This window comes from Nyctibius grandis, chromosome 4, assembly GCF_013368605.1.
Source record: "Nyctibius grandis isolate bNycGra1 chromosome 4, bNycGra1.pri, whole genome shotgun sequence".
Classification (NCBI taxonomy): Eukaryota; Metazoa; Chordata; class Aves; order Nyctibiiformes; family Nyctibiidae; genus Nyctibius; species Nyctibius grandis.
The window spans coordinates 34,213,753-34,233,186 of NC_090661.1; the positions used below are offsets into that span (position 1 = coordinate 34,213,753).

General features: G+C 42.3%; 1 protein-coding gene across 12 annotated transcripts in view; it reads right to left on the reverse strand.

The window, feature by feature from the left end:
- Positions 1 to 19,434, reverse strand: part of RAD51B (RAD51 paralog B) — a 447,505-nt gene that overhangs the window by 18,506 nt on the left and 409,565 nt on the right. For 2 of the 12 annotated variants that reach the window (XM_068398411.1, XM_068398406.1), the window contains one exon: positions 8,061 to 8,342. The exons of 7 other annotated variants lie outside the window; for them this stretch is intronic. In XM_068398411.1, the coding sequence (XP_068254512.1) occupies positions 8,308 to 8,342 (35 nt within the window). In that variant the 3' untranslated portion in view covers positions 8,061 to 8,307. Of the gene's footprint in view, positions 1 to 8,060; positions 8,346 to 19,434 lie in introns of those variants that run through there. 3 more of the 12 variants (XR_011047977.1, XM_068398409.1, XM_068398408.1) reach the window with 3 other exon arrangements.

Sequence of the window (19,434 nt, forward strand, 5' to 3'; positions counted from 1 at the left end):
TTCACATTGCTGTGTAAATCACATCTGCTCATAAGCTGTGGTTTGAAAACATTGCACATCTGTGGTATCAAATGTGTGCATATAAGAGAATTATATGACATTACCAGTCACTTACATGCAAATGTAAACTTCATTTTTTGTGCAGTATTTGAAGTCATGTTATTATGTAGCATAAACTACAGTAATCTACTCTCTATTTAGATAGCAATCCAAACAGGGATTTGCAATCCTTTTGCAATCATTTTCACATAGCCATATAGTTGGGTACCCCAATCAGGAATGTAAGTTACAAACTGTTATGTGCCCTGAAGCATGCTTATGGCCATTCTTTATAGGTGGCCTGGTCACCATACTCATGACTTTTGAGTAAATAAAAGGTGGGGTTTTGTATTTTGGAGTTGTGTTTGTTGATAAAAGAAGTATTTTTTTTGCAGCAATCTGGAAAACAGAGGTTTTTCAGCTTTACTTTTGTCATCTATCTGTGGCTTCTTTTTGAAGTTGGTACCAGATCGACCAGAGCCAGCATCTTATAATCCAAGATCTAGAAGCAGGGAGGTGGTATATACGTCAATCGGTCATACGGTCTCGTCCAACATTACAAAGGGGGTTGTTCCCTATGATAGGTTTGCTGTATTTTTCTTCTTCTGAAGTGTCTCAAGAGAGAGAGTATCAGCAAGATTTTCCTTCTTCTATTTCACAGTCTTCCTCCTATTTTCACCTCTTTTTATATAAGTTCTTTAAAAATCTATTCATAAGAATATTCTGCTTTAAATTACAAGTTTCTTTTCAGTCTTGACTGTATTTTCCTTTAGACAAATACTTCTTCAAAACTTTCATCAGAAGACTCAACATTAGTCATAAGCACCATTAATGAAGCCTGACAAAACAATTATGCAGAAGCTATTATCATCTTTACTTTTCATAATAAATCACAGATAAATTAATACATGACTTGATCAAGGTTGCACAGTGAATTAATGGTAGCAGCTGGAAGTGTAGCCTAGGAACTTTGACACCCACACTCCTGCTAAAATTATATGCCCTAAAAACACCAGGACTGTCTCAGACCCACTTTGCATTACCAACATTCCTCTCATATGACTGAAGTGTTCTTAGGCTACGAAAATGAAAGAAAAGGAAAAATAATGTAAATCAATGTCTGATTCTACATTGTTTTCCCCTCTGAGGCTAAAAGACTTATTTTTCTTGTTTTAATTTTTTCTTACAGTAGATATTGGCAGGCTGAAAGTTGAAATAAAATAGGAAAAAATAACAAGCATATTTTGAGTGATTACTCAACTGGGGTCCTTTGTGACAGGAAATGCAGCTGCGTGACTAACGGGCCCGACTTTCTCTTGGCTTCCTTCCCCCTTCAAAGATCTTGTTTACTGCCCCAGCCAACTTTTTTTTTTTTTTAAATTGCTAGAAGCTAGCAATTTTCCAGGAAAAAAAAAGATTTTTGCAAGAGGCAAAGGCAGTAAATCTTACAAAGATCAAGGGCTGCAGAGCTCTCCCCCATCTACTCCTTTTAGCCTTCCAGGCTCTTGAGTCACGTCATATCTTCCCCCGCTCCACTCTGAACATGTGTCTAGCAGATCTTTCTGCTTTGGTGAGGGAGGGAGTATGCGAATCACATTTACAGCATCAAACCCTGGAATTCATAAAGGAAGGACTAATTCCATTAAGGAAACCAGGGGCCTCCTAAGCCTCTTGCATTTTGTCTTTTAAAATGATTTTTCCTTGCTCTCTCTCTTTTTAACAGCAGTTGTATGCCCATACTCCATAATGACGTGGCTGTTAAGTGTAAGCTATTGAGGTTTGACACAGCATAGTCCCATTAGTAAGGGGCCATGGAGCTTTAAATGTTGTTTGCATTTGGCCTCCTTTGTAAGTCTCCTTTGTTGAGCTTCCTAGGTAACAGCAGATAGGCCAGGACCTGAACCTCCCCTGAACGGGAAGAGGAAACATACATCCAAGCTTCGTGGCAGGCCCTTACCCCTGTAATTCAGTGCAATGAAACCGCAAGTTACCTCTCAGTAACAAGGGGGGGAGGGGGGGTGTTGGCTGTATAGAGTATCTAAACAAGCAGGGTCTTGTCATCCTTTGGAGGGCATCAACAGGAGATGCATACCCTGAAGAACAGCAGTACTCAGCCCTGTGGAGGGGCACAGTGGGCTAACGGAGGTGTCTGAGCTGTGAAGGGCTCCCAAGACTATTATTTGCTCGATAAAGCAAACATGACATTTACTGGCCTGAAGGTGGGCACTGGTGCAGGAGCCTGTGTGCTGCTAGCAGCAGTGCCAGCACCAGCCGTGCCACGGAGGGAACAGGTAAAACTCCGGGCTAATAGTGCTGGGTTTATTCCTGCAAGGGGGTTAGAAACTCAGCCAGACAGGTAAACAATAGCCTCAAAAATCATAATCTAAGAGAAGTGGGAGCCAGTCTTCAGCCTTTTCAAGAGGCCCTTCTCTTTGGAAAGTGGGAGGATCAAGTCATTGAAAAAGATTTTGAGGGCTGCTCCACAATCTACAACGCTGGCATGGTTCCCTGTGCCCTGTAGCAGAGGCTAAAAAAGGAGGTGAATATATTCATTACCATAAACTGCACAGAGGAACCATCAGAATGGGTATGCTAAAAAAAGAGATGAAACCTTTCCTTATGAATCGACCTAAAAGAATTGAATACATGTGTACAGAGGGATCATTTTCCACTACCTACAAGAGGAAAAATCTCTGGGGAAGTGGCTGATGCCAAATATTTTCTTATGCTTCATGTGTCAGCAGGGTCTGGCAGAAGCCCTTAAAAAACAGAGCACGCATTTTGTGCAAATTGAGAATCACAACTTCTGGTGATTTGGATTGCTTCACCAAACTTGAGATGTTTCTCCAAAAATACAGCAGATGTTTGATGATGTACCAAGTTTTCAGCATTTACACAGATCAGATGATGTTAAGACCAGCAGAAAAAAAATAACAGAATAATACAGTAAAAGGCTTCAGAGCTGTCCTGAAAAAAAACCTAAGCTGGGCTAGACAGACAAAAATGTTAATTTCTTGCAACAGCTATAAAATGCTGGGGAGAGATATTATCATAGCAAGCTATACAGCAAGGTTACAGAGGAGCTGGACTGGGTGCAGAAGAGCTGGGCACAAGGACTCATTGGAATGGGAGCTCTGTGTGTGTAATCTGGCTGTGTGACCTGCCAACCCCAGGGCACCACTGTAAAAAGACAGGCAGTAGACTTTGACTACAAAGCTTAACAATTCCAGAGGCTGAAGAAAGTCATTAAAGAGGATGTGGCCCTGAAATATCACAGAATCACAGAATGTTAGGGATTGGAAGGGACCTCGAAAGATCATCTAGTCCAATCCCCCCGCCGGAGCAGGATTACCCAGATCATGTCACACAGGAACGCGTCCAGGCAGGTTTTGAATGTCTCCAGAGAAGGAGACTCCACAACCTCTCTGGGCAGCCTGTTCCAGTGTTCAGTTACCCTCACCGTAAAGAAGTTTTTCCTCATATTTGTGTGGAACCTCCTGTGTTCCAGCTTGCACCCATTGCCCTTTGTCCTGTCAATGGATGTCACTGAGAAGAGCCTGGCTCCACCCTCATGACACTTGCCCTTAACATATTTATAAATATCTTAACACTACACATGAGACAGAGTTGTCCCCAGAAGAGAACTGGCCTAATACTCTTGCAGCTATATGGTCAAAACTGGAGTTCAGTAATTTCTGCGCAATGAATGCTAACAAAAGCTGAGTGTCAGTGCGTTCAGATAGAGAGGAAGGATTTGGCATTTGTCCATGAATGTAAAAAGTTTCCTGTCTTTTTTTTTTAATGAGAAGCCTATGTTAGAAAACTGACCATAACCCACTTACTGGGATTGCCAAAATGGCCTGGCAAAGCCCTCTCTCCTCATGAATACATGGATTTTTTTTTCAGTTATGAATTTATGATTTGCAGATTGGGAGGGATTTGGCAGGTTCAAACTTAATCCCTAGAGCATTTGATGAAAAAGCAATGATGCAAAGTTCAGAGTTAGATTTTGTATGTGATGATTTGCTTAAAAAATTTGCTTATGTTGGGGACAAGACCCAGTGGAAAGCTTATCACTGAAAATATTCTCAGCCTTGTTGCTGACTTCTGGTGAAGTATGAATAGTGTATCCTGGCTACAAAAAATGATATAACCTCTCTTGATTGTTATTTCTACTCCCCTGAGGTAAGCTTACTATAAGGTAGTACAACTAAACAGGTGGCAGGGTGTATCAAGCTTATCATTACTACACATTCTGTACCTGCTAAGGTAAACAAGGTCTGACAATGTAGCATGAATAAGTGTAAGTTGTCTTCAGTAAAATATAGATTTAGTTCTACCACTCTAGTTGCATTACTCCTAATCAACAAGTTGGTAGGAAATAGTGGCAAAATAAACTGGTAACTACTCAGAAAAAGTGTGGAATTAGGCTGTGATCTTGTTTTAGGTCTGTTATATCAAGGTGGAACCATGAAGGAAGTAAGTCAACTACTGACATTTTGCTGACAAAATTAAATTATTTTCATTCTTGCAGTCTTTCAATTCCCTGCCATCTCCAAGAGTGTCATCAGAGTCATGGGGTCTTGAAGAAGAGTAAAGAAACAGTGTCAAGACACAAAAACCTCAGAACAACATGACCTGCCACCCAGACAATTGTAGCTGTGATGTTCCAGTTTCAGAGATGTAAGCAACACTGCCCTGTCCTTGGGATTCACTGAGCACAGTTTATGTGATGTTGGTTGTAACTATTTGCAATTGCATATTAGCACAACTTCTCTGAATTTTGTCTTGGAAAACTCAGTGACTTTAGGACCTCTGGCATTAACAACTCCCCTTTCCAGTCTGTGAATATGAATGAGGTGCTGCAAAGTTCTCATTTTATTATGAATAGCCAGATGAAACCAGATGCATAAGAAAGCAAATCTTTCACAAGCAGCCTAAGCACTAGATGCACAATGAAGACAACTGCATTTCAACCCAGAAGTGGCTGCATTTGAGCCATAAGGAAGTAATCTATTTATAAACAAACTTCTCAAGCACTTTGGGATGAAAACACTACACAGAATCTGTTTAATTCATTCTACTTATGTGACAAACTCTCACTTCCTGTTCTTGTTTTCTTGGTTTTGCTATGTTAATCATACTGTGATTCCAAATCTCTTCACTCTGTGCTGGAACAGCAGTCCACTACATTCAAAAAAGCCAGCAGAATAAAAAAAACTTGTGATGGAAATTGTTCCCGTGCATGCAGCCTGCTCATGCTCAGAAACTGTTCACGTTCCATTTCTATCTGGTTAATAAGTGGCTACCGGTAACTTGATGGCATTAATATGGTTTTGAATTCTGGGTGTACTTTATCCATTAGTAGCATGTCCTAGGCACTGTGTTCTGTTGCATGACAGTCGCCTTGCTGCGGGCTCCCAGCTGTCTTCACTTTCTACTCTGATGCTCTCCTGATTCTGAAACATCTCACCTCATCAGCAGAAACAACAAACCTATATATCAACAGTTTCAAATTCTAGAACAATTTGGTGATTTGCCCTCCCCTTTTGTTGAACCCTGCAAAAAGAACCGAAAGGAGTGTGTTACCTAGTAGTTAAATAATGAGATCAGAAGCCCTGGACTGCCTTTGTCCTGGGCAATATTACTGAAACTAGATGTCAGGTGAGGTCTAAATTAGGCATCTGCTGACTGTGCAAGACAGCTTCACTCAAAATCTAACACCACTGTGTTACACAAGGGCCACACGGCCTCCTGTGCCTTTGTTTCTTCACCTGTAACATGCAGACAGAAGCACTCAGCCATCCAGCAGGGCATACTGAGAGTTCATTGACATTTCTGTAGACTTTGAAGATTCTTGGATGAACAGTATAGTATGAACAGAAACTAGCTGATATTGTCTCTTCCTTTTTTAGTGACATCCTTCTGCTGTTGGTATTGTGCTCTCACATTCCTGAGTTAAGCTTGCTTGAGGGATTTGATTTCACTTGGGCTTAAAATCTTTGTTTCCTTCCTCAGAGAGGATGCTGGAATACACCTTTAAGCACAGCAAATCTCACATGTCCAGAAACTTTGCACTCAAACGCCCCTGCAAACTGCTTCCACCTGACCTTCCTCAACTTTCTTAATATACTCAAACAAGGAAAGCGAGAATAGTTTAATAGATGCATGTTCTGCACGCCCTGCAGCCCAGTGCATTTTGAAGGCCAGACAGAGCATTCTCTGCCACAGCAAATGATTTTGCATAGATGAGAAGCTTCGGTTTATAGAAAAAACCTGCAACCAGATGCCCATGTGATTGCAGTTTTACAAGAAAAAACGTAACTTCTGAGCTCTTGATAGTGAGGTACAGTCCCAAGCCTGGATACAGATTTCCGCTCCAGGAACAGAGCTCTGTGTCTATGTGCCTTCTAGAGGCCTTGTGAATACATCATCTTTGTTTCTCCATCTGTAAAACTGGGATTATAATACTCTCCTATAACAGAGGGGTTCAGCAAAGTTAATTTCTAGAATTTTTTACAAATGTTAAATATCAGTTGTTTTGATCTCGTTCCATTACAAATAAGCCCTGAAATTCTTCCATCCTCTGCTGTTAAAAATGAGCTCCTCTCTTGCAGTCTTCGTATTACTTAATTAAATTGTACAAGGTAGTTTCATGAGCTAACCTCCCTTATGGCTTTTTGCAGTTACAGATTGGAGAAAGATGACCGTTTAGACAGCAAGTTACAATTTTGCGAGTAAAAGTGAGGGAATTGCTGACAAAAGGTTTCCATATATAACTCTCCCGGTCTGTGCTCTTGGAGCAGCTCCGTCTGTGACAGCTCCTCTTTCATGTGTCCAGGACAGAACAACTCTCATTCAAAAAGTATCAGCTGGCATTAAAAGCACACCCACACAAGTGTTAGGTGCTCAAGCACATGCCCTGTAGCTCTTGAATTTCCCCCTTTGCCACAACAATTAAACTTGATGACAGCATTGTGAATGAATCAGGGGAAGAAAGACAATAATATCAATATCAATAACAGCAGGTAATGCAAATTAATGAGTATTTGCATTAAGACGGCATGCGTCAGGTCTGGTCGGTGGTTTTCCATGAGAATTTCTACGCTAGAGCATCTCCTGTGCAGGGCAGAGGCCTTGAGGCAGGAGGATGGTGATATTCCTTGGGGACTGGGGACTCACGATGAGGGCAACGTACATCAGACAGTGCGCTCTGCCCAGGAGGGCTGTGGGCTGCTGGGGAGCCCCACTGGCTGCTGTAACCAGAACTAGGGTCTGAGCTTGGCTGGAGGCATGGGCTTGTCGCACCAGCTCTGTCCTTCATCTGTCCCCTCGAAAGTCACGCTTGGCCTACACATTATAGCTGCTCAGAAACACAGCAGTTCCCTTCAACACACACGTTCACATGTAGCTAATGGAACTGGGATTATTGTAGCGATTTGGAAAAGAAGGAAAATATATGTTGCCAGGCTGGGTAAGACATTAAGGCACTGTCGGCTTGTTGTGGGCAGAGCTCCTGCCAGATGAAGCATTTGCACCTGGAAATCCATGGGGCAGAAGATTGGTGCTGGAGCATTTGTGTTGCCATCAGCAGGGCAGCAGCTCGCCTGCACGTACTCAGACTCCCAGAAGGCCAGGGCTCAGTGCTCCTCAAGGAGGTCAGTTTTTATATAGTAAAGCAAACAGTTTAGCTAATCAAGGATTTTTTTCTTTTCTTTTCTGAGACTCTTGGCACACAGCCCTGTTACTTGCAATCTTTAATTTGTACTGTGGCTTCCTTTTCCCTGCTGCCTTCTCACTCACTCCAATTTTCCCACACACTTATTTCCTAACTCTACCTCTTACGGAGGTCTTCATTTATTTTGGACCCAAATTTATCTCAATCCTACACAAAGCTGCTGTTACCTCATCATTTATTCCTGTAAGTGACTGTCATCAGAAATTCACGACCTTGAAAAGTTTAGGAAAAAAAAAGAAAAAGCGCTATTTTTTGTGTTGTAGAAAATAGTTGATAACACAGGTACTTATAAAGTAACTTTATTCATATGTGCTTATAGAAATTGATTGTGGATCACCTTGGGCCTTCTTTTTCGTTATACAGATCCCCGAGTCTCAAAATTGGGATTTCAATTGCGATCTTTTAAAGTATCTGTGTATGTCCATGGCAGGGGTGGGCTGCAAGCTACACACAATACTCACAAGCTGTCCATGAAAAGCCTGTTATCATACAGTTTCCACAATAAGGGAGCAGATTCTGATGAAACGAAGTCACATTTTGGCAGATTCTCCCTCCCACTTCCATGCTGCTAAGAAAAAAACAGAAGGCATTTTTTCTGGTCAGCACAGCTACACAGTCCATAGCACTTAGTCAGTGTAATTTGTGTAGAGAAACTGATGAAGGCAACATGCAAATAAACATCTCAACTAAAACCACAGAAAAATCCCAGTAAAAATATACAGCTATCTAGTCCTCACTTGTCAACACAGCAGAGGCTGGCTTGCTCAAGGGCTGACAGTAAGAGGCATAGGAACATGGGTGGGAAGTGACCCACCCGATCACTGGGTTCTGCCTCATTAAGTCACCTTTAAATGGTCTTTTGTGAAAAGCTGCATAGAACCCAAAGTGTCCCTTCTATCCGCACACACTCTAGGAGCTGCAAAACACCACCGTCCTGTAACAAACGCACAGCCTCCACTGCACATGTAGATCCACTTGAGATCATCTCATTTAAGGTAAATAGTTCTTCTCTTCCTTCCCTGTGTTTTTTCCAAACCCATTTCTACAGAACTGCTCTGCCTCTGAAAGCAGCCCAAGTTGGCAGGGCAGTGCTTTCCAAGCTGTGAAGCAAGCTGCGAACAGCTAACAAAGCCTGACACACATTCCACATATTTTCACTATAACTGTTCCTCATAGCCGCTTACGTGCTGGCACAGAAGGGTTTTAATGAATTGCAGTGAGGCAGGGGCTAAAAGCACTGCGAGGCACTGAGCTAGCAGGCAGTGCAGGCCCTGTGTGCAGGCCTTCTGCAAGGCAGCAGATCACAGCCCAGGTCCGTCAGACAGGACATGATGGGCTGTTCTTTTTTCGTGGTCCCCACCAAGAAGTCCCTCAGATTGAACAGAGCCACACGTTAGGAAGCGGATCCTGCCATGATGTGCACTGCACACACTCTGTGAGGCAGTCGGTCCAATACTTCTCATTAATTTCAGAATCCCCCACTGAAGCTCTTTATAAGGTGGGACACGTTTTAAAAGAACAGTTGGTGCAGATTCAACTGGTATAAAGCTGCATAGCTCTATTAAATACCAGGAGGTGTTGCTGATTTACACCAGCTGAGAAGTTGGCTAATATTCTTTAGGAGCCACCACCTCTCCCATTTGTAATTGCCAGCTGAAACACTGGGAAACGTAAGAAGAAATGAAAAATGGAGCACATTTATGTGAAAAAGCTTCGATGCAAAACAAATGTCTGCTCACTGCACAAAAGCTGAAATAATACAGCCGTTATTGGAACTGTGCTACAATAAAACAAGCTGGATGAGTCAACCAGCAGTGCATCTAATCTCCACTGGCTGCCTTTCCGGTCCCCAAGCTCCCAATCTATTTTTATCTCTTCTTTTTTTAATATACTTTTTGGTTTACAAGCAATAAATCTACAGATCTTGGGTCCCCTGTGTGCACTCTTGCTGGCAGGCCACTCAGCATTTAGGATGTTACCCAGACCGTTTCGGCTATTAGACCACAGAACATGGAGGTTAGGATTCAGATTCAAGAAACGCTGTGGCCCAAAGAGCACGGCAGAGGCTACTGATAGCACGGGGCATAGCAAAGTTTTCTGCACTGAAGGCAAATAGGCACCACACAGGAGCAGCGTGGTATACTCTTCAGGTGGCCGGAGAGTTAGCATGGAAGTTAGCAGCAATTGCTCCTGGCATGCAGCATTGCCTGGTGAAGTGGGGCAAGGGCTGCCGTTTCAAGACTGTGGGATAACCGAGGGAGCCCAGCCGTGCCATCACCGTTTGTGGGAGTACAGCAAAACATGCTCGACTGATGGGTGTGCATCAGTGCAGATGCCCGAGAAGCTTTGGGATGAGCTTGCTTCTAAACTTGCAGGAACACACAGTTTGGGCCAGTGGTCTGCCTAAGGTCCATGAGGCAGTGTAGGACACGTACAGAGAGAATAACGTGTGATTTGCTCAATGGTCATTCAATGACTAGTGGAGGAGCTACCAGTAAAATGGCACTGACAGTCAGAGTCTGATGCTGTGCCTACACAAAAACAATGTCATTCCCTTTTTTCCTGGGAGGGGAGAATTTTGGTGAAGCTACAAGCATCTGGTCCACCTTAGGATATATGTTACCCATTACAGGGTGTAATATTGGGAGCTGAGCAAAAGACAATCCTGATTTCAGAATCACTGGGCAGGTGACGGGAACCACTTTCATAAGGCAAACTTTCACCGTAGTTTGTTGGCTGGGTGTGGTAGCACTCTCTTGAGAAAAGTGTGGGTGAAATTTTGGAATCACAATACTCCTGCTTCATTTTTCCTCTGGTAACCAAATTAAGATCCTAGCAATGGAGCCATTATTTTTCTAGTTTTTCTCTGTTCCCTTTAATGGTTTCATTACAAACACATACAACTGGTCACCTCAAGCTCATACATGCTGAGAAACATCTGTTAATTGAATATTAAGATAGCCAGAGTGTTATAATGGATAGAAACTACTGGGTTATTATGCTAGCCCACAGCCTTCCCTTTCATTGCAAGAGTACGTGCTTCAGGGAGCAAGGGAGAAGAGTATATTAATTTAATTTCAGACATTGAGTTTTTAGGTGCCCCCAAGGGATATACCCATTTCCTATATAAGGTTTGGCCTGTTTGCAATTAAGCTCTCTTCTTTGCATATTTCCGGATAGATTAAAAATAGCAAAATCAGCTTATTCTTGGACTTCTGGAGATAAACAAAGCTGTTGCTTCCAGGGGTTTTAAAGCACTGATCAGGCTTCTAGATCTCGAAGGCAGAATTTGTCCATTAATTTTTATGCTGGATAAACAGTAATTTGCAAAGATAAGAGAAAAGGTAGGAGCACATTTCTAGAACTGGAGACCTTTTAAAGCAACTAACTTTTGAAGCCTTAATTTTTGAATAAACTAAATGTTGACAAAAAGTTAAGTAGAATACTCTTTATACAGAAAGCTCAAGACCAGTTCAAACCTCTCCCACCACTCTCACAACCAATGGATCAATTCCAGAGCTGAGAGGCTTGCTGAACTCCCATTACAGTTCTCCTCTTATTTTTTTTTCTGTTGGGATTACCATCATCAATCCATTTAATCCAAAATGTAAAGCTGGTTTTTGTGATGCAGCCATCCATTCTCAAGGACCTTAACAGAAACAACTCATTTATAACAGTGCCTAAATTGCTATCAGATGGGAATGATTCCCATACACCCCTAACAGTCTGAGGTTGGACACACAATAGTGATCTGCACTTGATTATTTCTCCTGTGCTGTTCAGGTCTCCACTCATTTGCAAAAATTACCTGTAACGGAGGCCATTTTCCAAAAGAGTGCCTGACCACTATGTTGTGAATTTAAGTCTCCCAACAATGTTTTTGTTGCTTTAAGTTATCTCTTGCAGACTCCTTAGAAGTCAGTGGGCCCTGATGGATTCATGGACAATGGGATGAAAATCACTGATACAGTGGTTTTAATGTTAGTTATTCACACTCTTTTATGCTGAAAACAGAACTAGGATTTAACCAAATATAACCAAAATTATTTGTTAGCTTTCCTAAAGTCCAGAAAACCTTTAGGACTACATTTAGCTCAGTAGTGGAAATAACTCCCACTGGTGCCCTGGAAATTATGCTAATTTCTTCTGGATTTTAATTTTACTAGTAGGCTGGATTAAAGACTCGGATCAGCACTGAACTCTTAATCTTGAAAATTCAATCATGGCATACATGCACCTCAAGTATAATTTCTAATTCTGGTTGTGTTTGAGATTTCTTATCAGAAAATCAAATAATCTGGTTATCGGATTACTTCCCTACACCCAGATTGTGATGCACTTTTAGTGCTTCTTACATTGAGAACAGACATGGGTAAAAGCCAGTGACAAAGGCTGTGATTCCACAACAGTATAAACTGACCTAAACTGTGGCTGCATCAGCTCTGCCTCCAACAGCCCCTGATCACAATCCCCCATCTCCTTCCTTGTGCCTGCACTGGTGCTCATCTGGCCTTATAATAAATTGGTCCAGGGGACAGTGAAAACTAATTGTTTTGTAGTGTTGATTTCCAGCCAGTTTAGCTCCCCAAATTATGCTATTCCAGGGTCAGATACACACTATTGCTTGTGCTGAAGAAACACAGGAGCATGGCTGGGCAATAGCAGCCCTGATTTAGGTTGGCTGGAATGGATGTGCTCTAACTACAGCTATCTGTGGGCAATGTTTGTTAAAAACTTATGGGGACGACCTACAAAAAGCTGCTTTCAGCTTCAATTCTTTAAAGAGTCGATTTCCAAAGCAGAACTTCCAGACCAGTAGTCAGAACAAGTCATTGCAAAATTCATGGGATATTTTTAGAGCCTCGGGTAAGGGGCTGACTGATGAAAGATTTGACAACCTGGCAGAGTAAATTGCATGGAGATTCTGACAGATTTTTAGGACTAGAAACAAGGACTAGCCATCTGTAGATTCAGGAGAGAGTGTGGACTGGGTACCAGCTTGATAGAGCACAAGGACTGGAAAAACACGTATACTGCAAGTTGGGACCAGGGTACATTAATAGCAGAGCTGAGAACCTGAGACTGTAAGAGTGAGACTAGCTAGGTCTGAGATGAACTGGTGGAATTACACCATGGACGCTGCACAAACCCTGTCCACACAATGCCTCGCTCTTACATGCCTGTTAGGCCCTCGCTTTCAGAATGCTGCATTGCTCCAACAAATACGTAGAAGGATATTGAGACTGATGATTCAGGAAGGAGAGAAGATTATACCACCACGATATCCATGCAAACAAGCAGACACATTTACTGTTGAGTAGTATGTTCCTTGGAAAATTTACAGGGCCATTAGAAGAGGGGAAGAAAAATGCACAGTTAAGTAAGATACAAATGAAGTGGCCTACACCACCAGACTGTGCTTTATTCCTCTGCTGTGCAAAACGGTGTCACAGCATAGGAAAGACTGGTAGCCCACTCCATGCCTCCTATGATGGCAAGAGGATTCTTCCCTACCACGCTTGATTCCTTGGGCTGTATAAGGAGCAGCAGTCAATGCCATAATCCTTGTGGACACAAGCAGCCTTGAAGAAGTCAATAGGACGGTTCAGCAGGACTGTTAATAAGAACTGATGTTGCAAAACCAGCCCTTTATTTTGGTAGAGAGAAGCACAGTAACAAGGCCTATTGTTCTAACAATATAGACACTACACCTGAGGGCCTAATAAAGGCTCCGCTGTGTAACAAGAGTCATAAACAGACCTTATAAAATAATAAGGACTTTTGTAAAAGTAGGACAAAATGTGTTAAGGTTTTTTAAAAATATTCTTCAAAATGAAAGTGCTCTTGATCCTCTGGTTCTCAGCAGTGTTAAGGATATGGGGCTCTTTCTGGCACCACGGCCTCTGAGAAGTCAGCTCTCTGAGCTCCAAAATATTCTCCTGCACATTTTCAGGATATTTGCTGAAAAAAAAAATCCCATTGAAAAAAAAATCCCAAACAACAGAATAACCTGTCCATCAAGCAAGATTTCACAACAATTACAGTACCAGGCACAGAGAACTCTGCCTGCCTGGCCCACAGCCACACCACAGGCGGCAAACTTTCTAGCTCTCACAGACTAATTAGGTTCAGGTCAGGTATGTGACAGAGAGAACTCCAAGGAGGGTGGAGGGTGAAGCAGGAAGTGGTGCTGATGATTCAGCCAAGGATCATCTTGAAATCATTTCTTAAGTTGTTTCTTCAGAAATAAGTTTTGGACGTGAAAGGAAAGTGACCTTATTTCTAAGAGTACAAAAAGGAAAAACTTTCTGATAGAAAAAGGAAAGTGGGAAGGAGGCTTTATTTAGGAAGTAGAGAAGCAACTGATTCATTCATCATTCAAGTTTTATGACGACAGTTTACAGTGTCTAGCAGTGGAGTGGGACAGGTGACAAGGCAAAAACACTTCCAGTTGCTATTATCAGCTCTCAAGACAATCTATCCTTCTAATAAGAAACTAGAGCTGTAAGGGAAAGAATTTTGACATTTCAGCACAGCTTCCGGCACACAAAAAGACAGCACAGGAGTGACTTTAATCAACATCTGCACATGCAATCAGAGGAATGAAAAAGACTCATTGCTGGGTTTTGGATTAGATACTGCAAACCTTTAGTAGTATACCCCTAAGGCTACGCAGTGCTGCTTTGTGCCATTCCGTACTGTGAGGAGTGGCTGAAGTTTAACACCCTTCCCCCAAAGCCATAAAATTACAAGCTAAGGTTCACAGCAGCCACAAGCAATCTCAGTTCTGTACCGTCTCAACACTGCATCTGGCTCCTCAGAAAGTTAAAGTAATGCAATGGGAAAGTACTCTCATATCATTTCTTGACATCTTCAAATCACAGCTTCGTGGGAATTCCCTTGTCAAGTATAAGACATCACGCTTAAAGCAGAGTAACCAGAGAAGAGCCTGTGGTCTGTGTTGCACAGGTCATCCTTGGTTCTGCAGTGGGTCTTTTGGATAATGTGACTCTACAATGAGGAGATGCCAAAAATGTCCAAGTGAACAAGCTACTATCTGGATAGTGCTCATCAGCTTTCAGCTCCAGCTTTTAGTTGCCTGTGGCTCAGCTCTGTTTGCTATGTGACACATAGCTGTAATGACTGGTGGAAGCAACCACAGAAGCAACATGGCAGAGCTGTGACGGTGAGAGATGGATGTGAACTTGAGAGGATCAGGTATGCCTCATTCCACCTCTGGGTCTTTCAGATATGTCGGTATAAGCATGTAGGATCTCCTATTAAGGTTTGCATTGAACATCAGAAAAAATTTTTCATTGGGAGAGTAGTACAGTACAAGAACAGGTTACCCAGAGAGGCTGTGAAATCTCCTAGACAAAGCCACAGCTGACATGTTAAGTGCTGGCAACAGTTCTGCTTTGAGTAGGATGTTGGACTAGAGACCTCCAGAGGTCCCTTCTAACCAACATTTCTATGATGCTATGTGTCTCTTGGACCCTGGAGTTGAGCTGACAAGCCATGTTTTGGAAGGACTCTAGGGTGAGAGGCCATGGCTGGTAACATCTACCAAGCCTGCAATGGTTGGAATGGTTTATTTGGAGCAAATTAAGTGTCTGAGTGAAGGCCTTCCATACCTACGTGTAACGCCTCCTCTTGAACAGAGACTGAATGGCAGAGATATTGTGGAATAATGCTTATGAGGTAGCAGTATTTATGGAACGGTGATACTGCTCAATTCCCTTACTCAACCAAGGCTTCAGCAAAGAAAAGGTGTTAGCTTCCTCCAGTGCTCTTGTGACACTCTTTTGTAGCAGTGGTGAGAGCAATGTGCTAGTGTTTGTTACTGGTGTGCCGAGGCGTTGCTCAAATAGGGCAGGCTTATGGCCGAGTTACAGGCTGGCATATACCTTAACTTTTTGTTTCCTGGTTTTAAGACAATTATATTTAGCTGCTTCCCGCATTAAAGGGACCAGAAGAGACTGCATTCTTGCCACCATATAGAAAGACAGATACCAGACTGGACTGGCTGGAGGAACATGCTGGAGTTATGCAAAAGCTGATAGTTCAATGGGGACACTTCTATTTAGGCTGACAGACATAGTAGAAATATGCACAGAACAGACAAATCCTTTCCACAAACACACCCTTTGCACAATTCTGACACACTTCATTAATCCATAGCTCTTTGCTGGCACACCGGTTTCTCCCTCCCATTCAGAGCCAGCTTGCACACTGCTGCAACACCCTCATCTCTGCCATTCCTTTAATCCCTCTTTCAGCACAGAGATGTCAAGCAGAGATGACAAGACCTGAGAAGTGCATGTATTAATTAGATATAGGGAGAGCCAGGAGAGTGCTGGCCCCAGGTGAGAACTCCTCCATTAGCAAACGCAAGATGAAATGTGAACATGTCTCTGAACAAATTATGTTCTCTAAAAACTGCCAGGAGTATGGCTCAACTCACAGTGAACAAATGGAGCTCAATCTAATGACCACAGCATGTCACTTGGAGCTACCAATGTGCTATAGAAAATCTTTTCCTTGAACAAAGCCCTAACCATGGTGTACGTCAGTGTGACATGTACTGATATGGTATTCCAAACGACTACAAATAACATTTCAGAGGTTACTTTCTCTTGTTTATTAGCTTGAATAAATATTGAGCAGCTGAGAATGCTTTGGTCTGAATCTTAACATAAGACCTTACGTAGGCACAGAAAAATATTTAAAGAATGAGATAATTTTGGAAAATGCTGTGATGTTTTTAAGAGAGGCTGTTTCTCAGGAACTTTTTTCTGACACAACCCTAGTACCAGGGCTACCAATGTTTCCTGGGACCCTCACGAACCAACTTCATCATGCTCTAAGATGGCAAGGATGTTTGAGAGTATTTAGGGCAGTAGATCTTGTGCTCTGCTACACATCGTCATAATATTTATCTCCAACAACATATGTTTGATAGCCATAAATATATTCATCTCTGTTTTCTCCATAGAGAAGCCTAAATATATTTAATGGAGCCTTAAACAATGAAACTATGATGGCAGATAAATCATAACCACACAAAACAGCAGGATGTATGCTCAAAAGGATTCTTCATGTCAACTCAATAGACAGCAAAAGCTTCTCACACCCTACAAATACAAAGATCTTTATCTACTTCCTAATAATGACATAAGTATAAACTCTGTTCAGTCTTGCATATATGTGTGTAAGAAACCTTCTTTCAACACAGCTCCTATGCAAGGGACTAGCTTCAACTACAGTCTTATGTGCTCCTGTTCTGCTTCCTCCAAAATTGTCCATTCCATATTAATGCCTGGCTGCCAAATCACATTGATTCCATAGTTGTATCCCTGTCATAAGCCATTAGTTCCACACTTTTACTACACATAATACATACATTCCACATTCTTTTCCTTAATATGCAAATCTTTCCAACCATGGTGCCCTTTGTTTCGATACCTCTCAACCCACCAGCATATGCAGGAGGGCTCACAAACGGATCCTCTGGGATATACTCAAACACGACCAATACGTTCTTTGTGATTCGTATGTGACAATAGGAGAGATTTTGAGGTTCCCTCCCAAGCCTCAAATTGCTTAAATATTGCCCAGATCCCTGACCCCTTTCATCTGCACCAGGTGGTTTACACTGGTCATTATGAATTTCCTTTCAAGGCTCCTAAACAAGAACTGACTTTGTTTACAGTAAAACAAAGACTTTGTTTTACTATTTTTTACCACTGGCCCAAAGCAGTATTCTAAGACAACACAGAGGCTTAGGTGAACAACCACATCACTGCCACTATCTCCTGCTGTCAGAATCTCATCAGGACCTTTATTGGACTCATGGCTACGCCTTGCATTCAATCAGCAGCAAGTCAGAAATACTTGTTTTATGAAGAGCATCTCCTTCTTTTCACATCAGTTGTCAGTCCCAATGGTTCCTGCCTTCCTCTCCTCCAAATTGTTTCCCTTCAAAATCAGCAGCTGGAACGTACTTCACAGTCATCTGGACATTTTATTTGGTCCAAAATGTAGTAGAATAGACAGTGACATTGTGCCCCAGGAAAACGCAGGATGTTTCACTTGCTCCAGCAAATTCTCTTATGCCATGAGGTTGCGATACTCAAGACCTATACTCCGATTCATTGACATAACTGTAGTCAATAGACACTTGGAGCTGGCAAAGCCCATGATAAAACTCTTAAGTCCTAAGAGTTAAGGCTAACAGGACAACTTCAGCCCTGGAGCGTGAAGCCAGATTTTGCCATTTGGAGGGCATAACATACAATACAATTCTTCCCACAGTTCCTCCTATTCTCCCAATTGCAGTGACTGGCACCATCTCTCTTTGAGCAGGAAGACGGCTGAAGAACAGCTGAGGACTTGGTCTTACCAGCCAGATTTATCACTATTCTTAATTTGCACACATGCTACGGTGACGTGTGCATTACATATGCTTAGACTGCATGGCTGAATGCTCATGTTATATCAAGCTGTGGATGATTTTACAGCTGGCTCTGCTCCTTGAGCAGTGGGAGCAGCTCTTGTGCATTTCTGAAAGGCAGACTACAGCCGAGCGGCTGGAGCTGTAATTCTCCAGCCTGATCTCTCCCCCGTCCCAACTACCACGCCTCCTCCATGCCCCGACATTCTTTGCTGCTTTGTTTATGCTGTAGAAGACATCTGTGAGGATATACGGCCAAGGTGAAAGATTTTGGCAAACAGTTATTTTTCATAGCTCAGCTTAAAGGGAAAATATGAAGACTGCTCCTCCTCCTCAGAGAAGGGGAAGGGTGGGGTTGAGAAATGAGATCTGATTGCAGCTGGGCCAAATAGCAGACTGGCTGTCCCACTAGCCTCTTTAAAGGAAAAGGGAATTGTTTTTTCAGTAGAATGGACCATGTTGCAGAAGAGGAAAGGTTTAACTGAGAGAAACTGGAACATTTTTTAGAGGAACCATTTAGATAATTGTATCAGGAAAATCTTCAAGATGTTGGGATGTGTTAGGCTGAGCATAGTATTTCAAGAGAATGTGTAAATCATGCTGCAGAGATTGTTTAAAACCAGGCTGACATAACAATAAAAATCTGTAATAGAGAACAACCCCACACTACTAGGAGATAGACTCAATTACACTGCAGGTCTTTTTCAATATTTAACTTCCATGACTCCTCATAGAATTGGGGCCCTGTAAGGGGAAAGAGAAAAAAGTTGGCTTGTTACGTTTGTTGATTAACAGACCAGCTTTCTCAAGCATTGAAGTACTTTATAAGCCTACAAAGCATAGGCTGTAGGTAGGGAACTGCAGATTTCCCTGACAAGCCGTAGTTTATTACTGACGTTCTGCAGTGGAGCAGAGAAGCCGATGGCAGCACATGCCACTCGCAGCTGCCTTGCTCAGATCAGCTCTGGAAGAAAGGGAAGGAGAGATGAAAATGGGAAGTGAAGTACTTGGGAGATGAAAGGAGATTCCAGATTTTCTTTAAGGACCTGCAAACAGACAGGCACCCCTTAATTCCTCCCTCAACTGCAGCCACCCCTAGGCAAAACAGCAAAACCGTTTACAAAACACAGGGCAGCTAGGATAGGAGGTGAGGAATGGTGTGTTATTGTTTAACAGGAAATTGGAACAAAAAAGTCAGGAATCA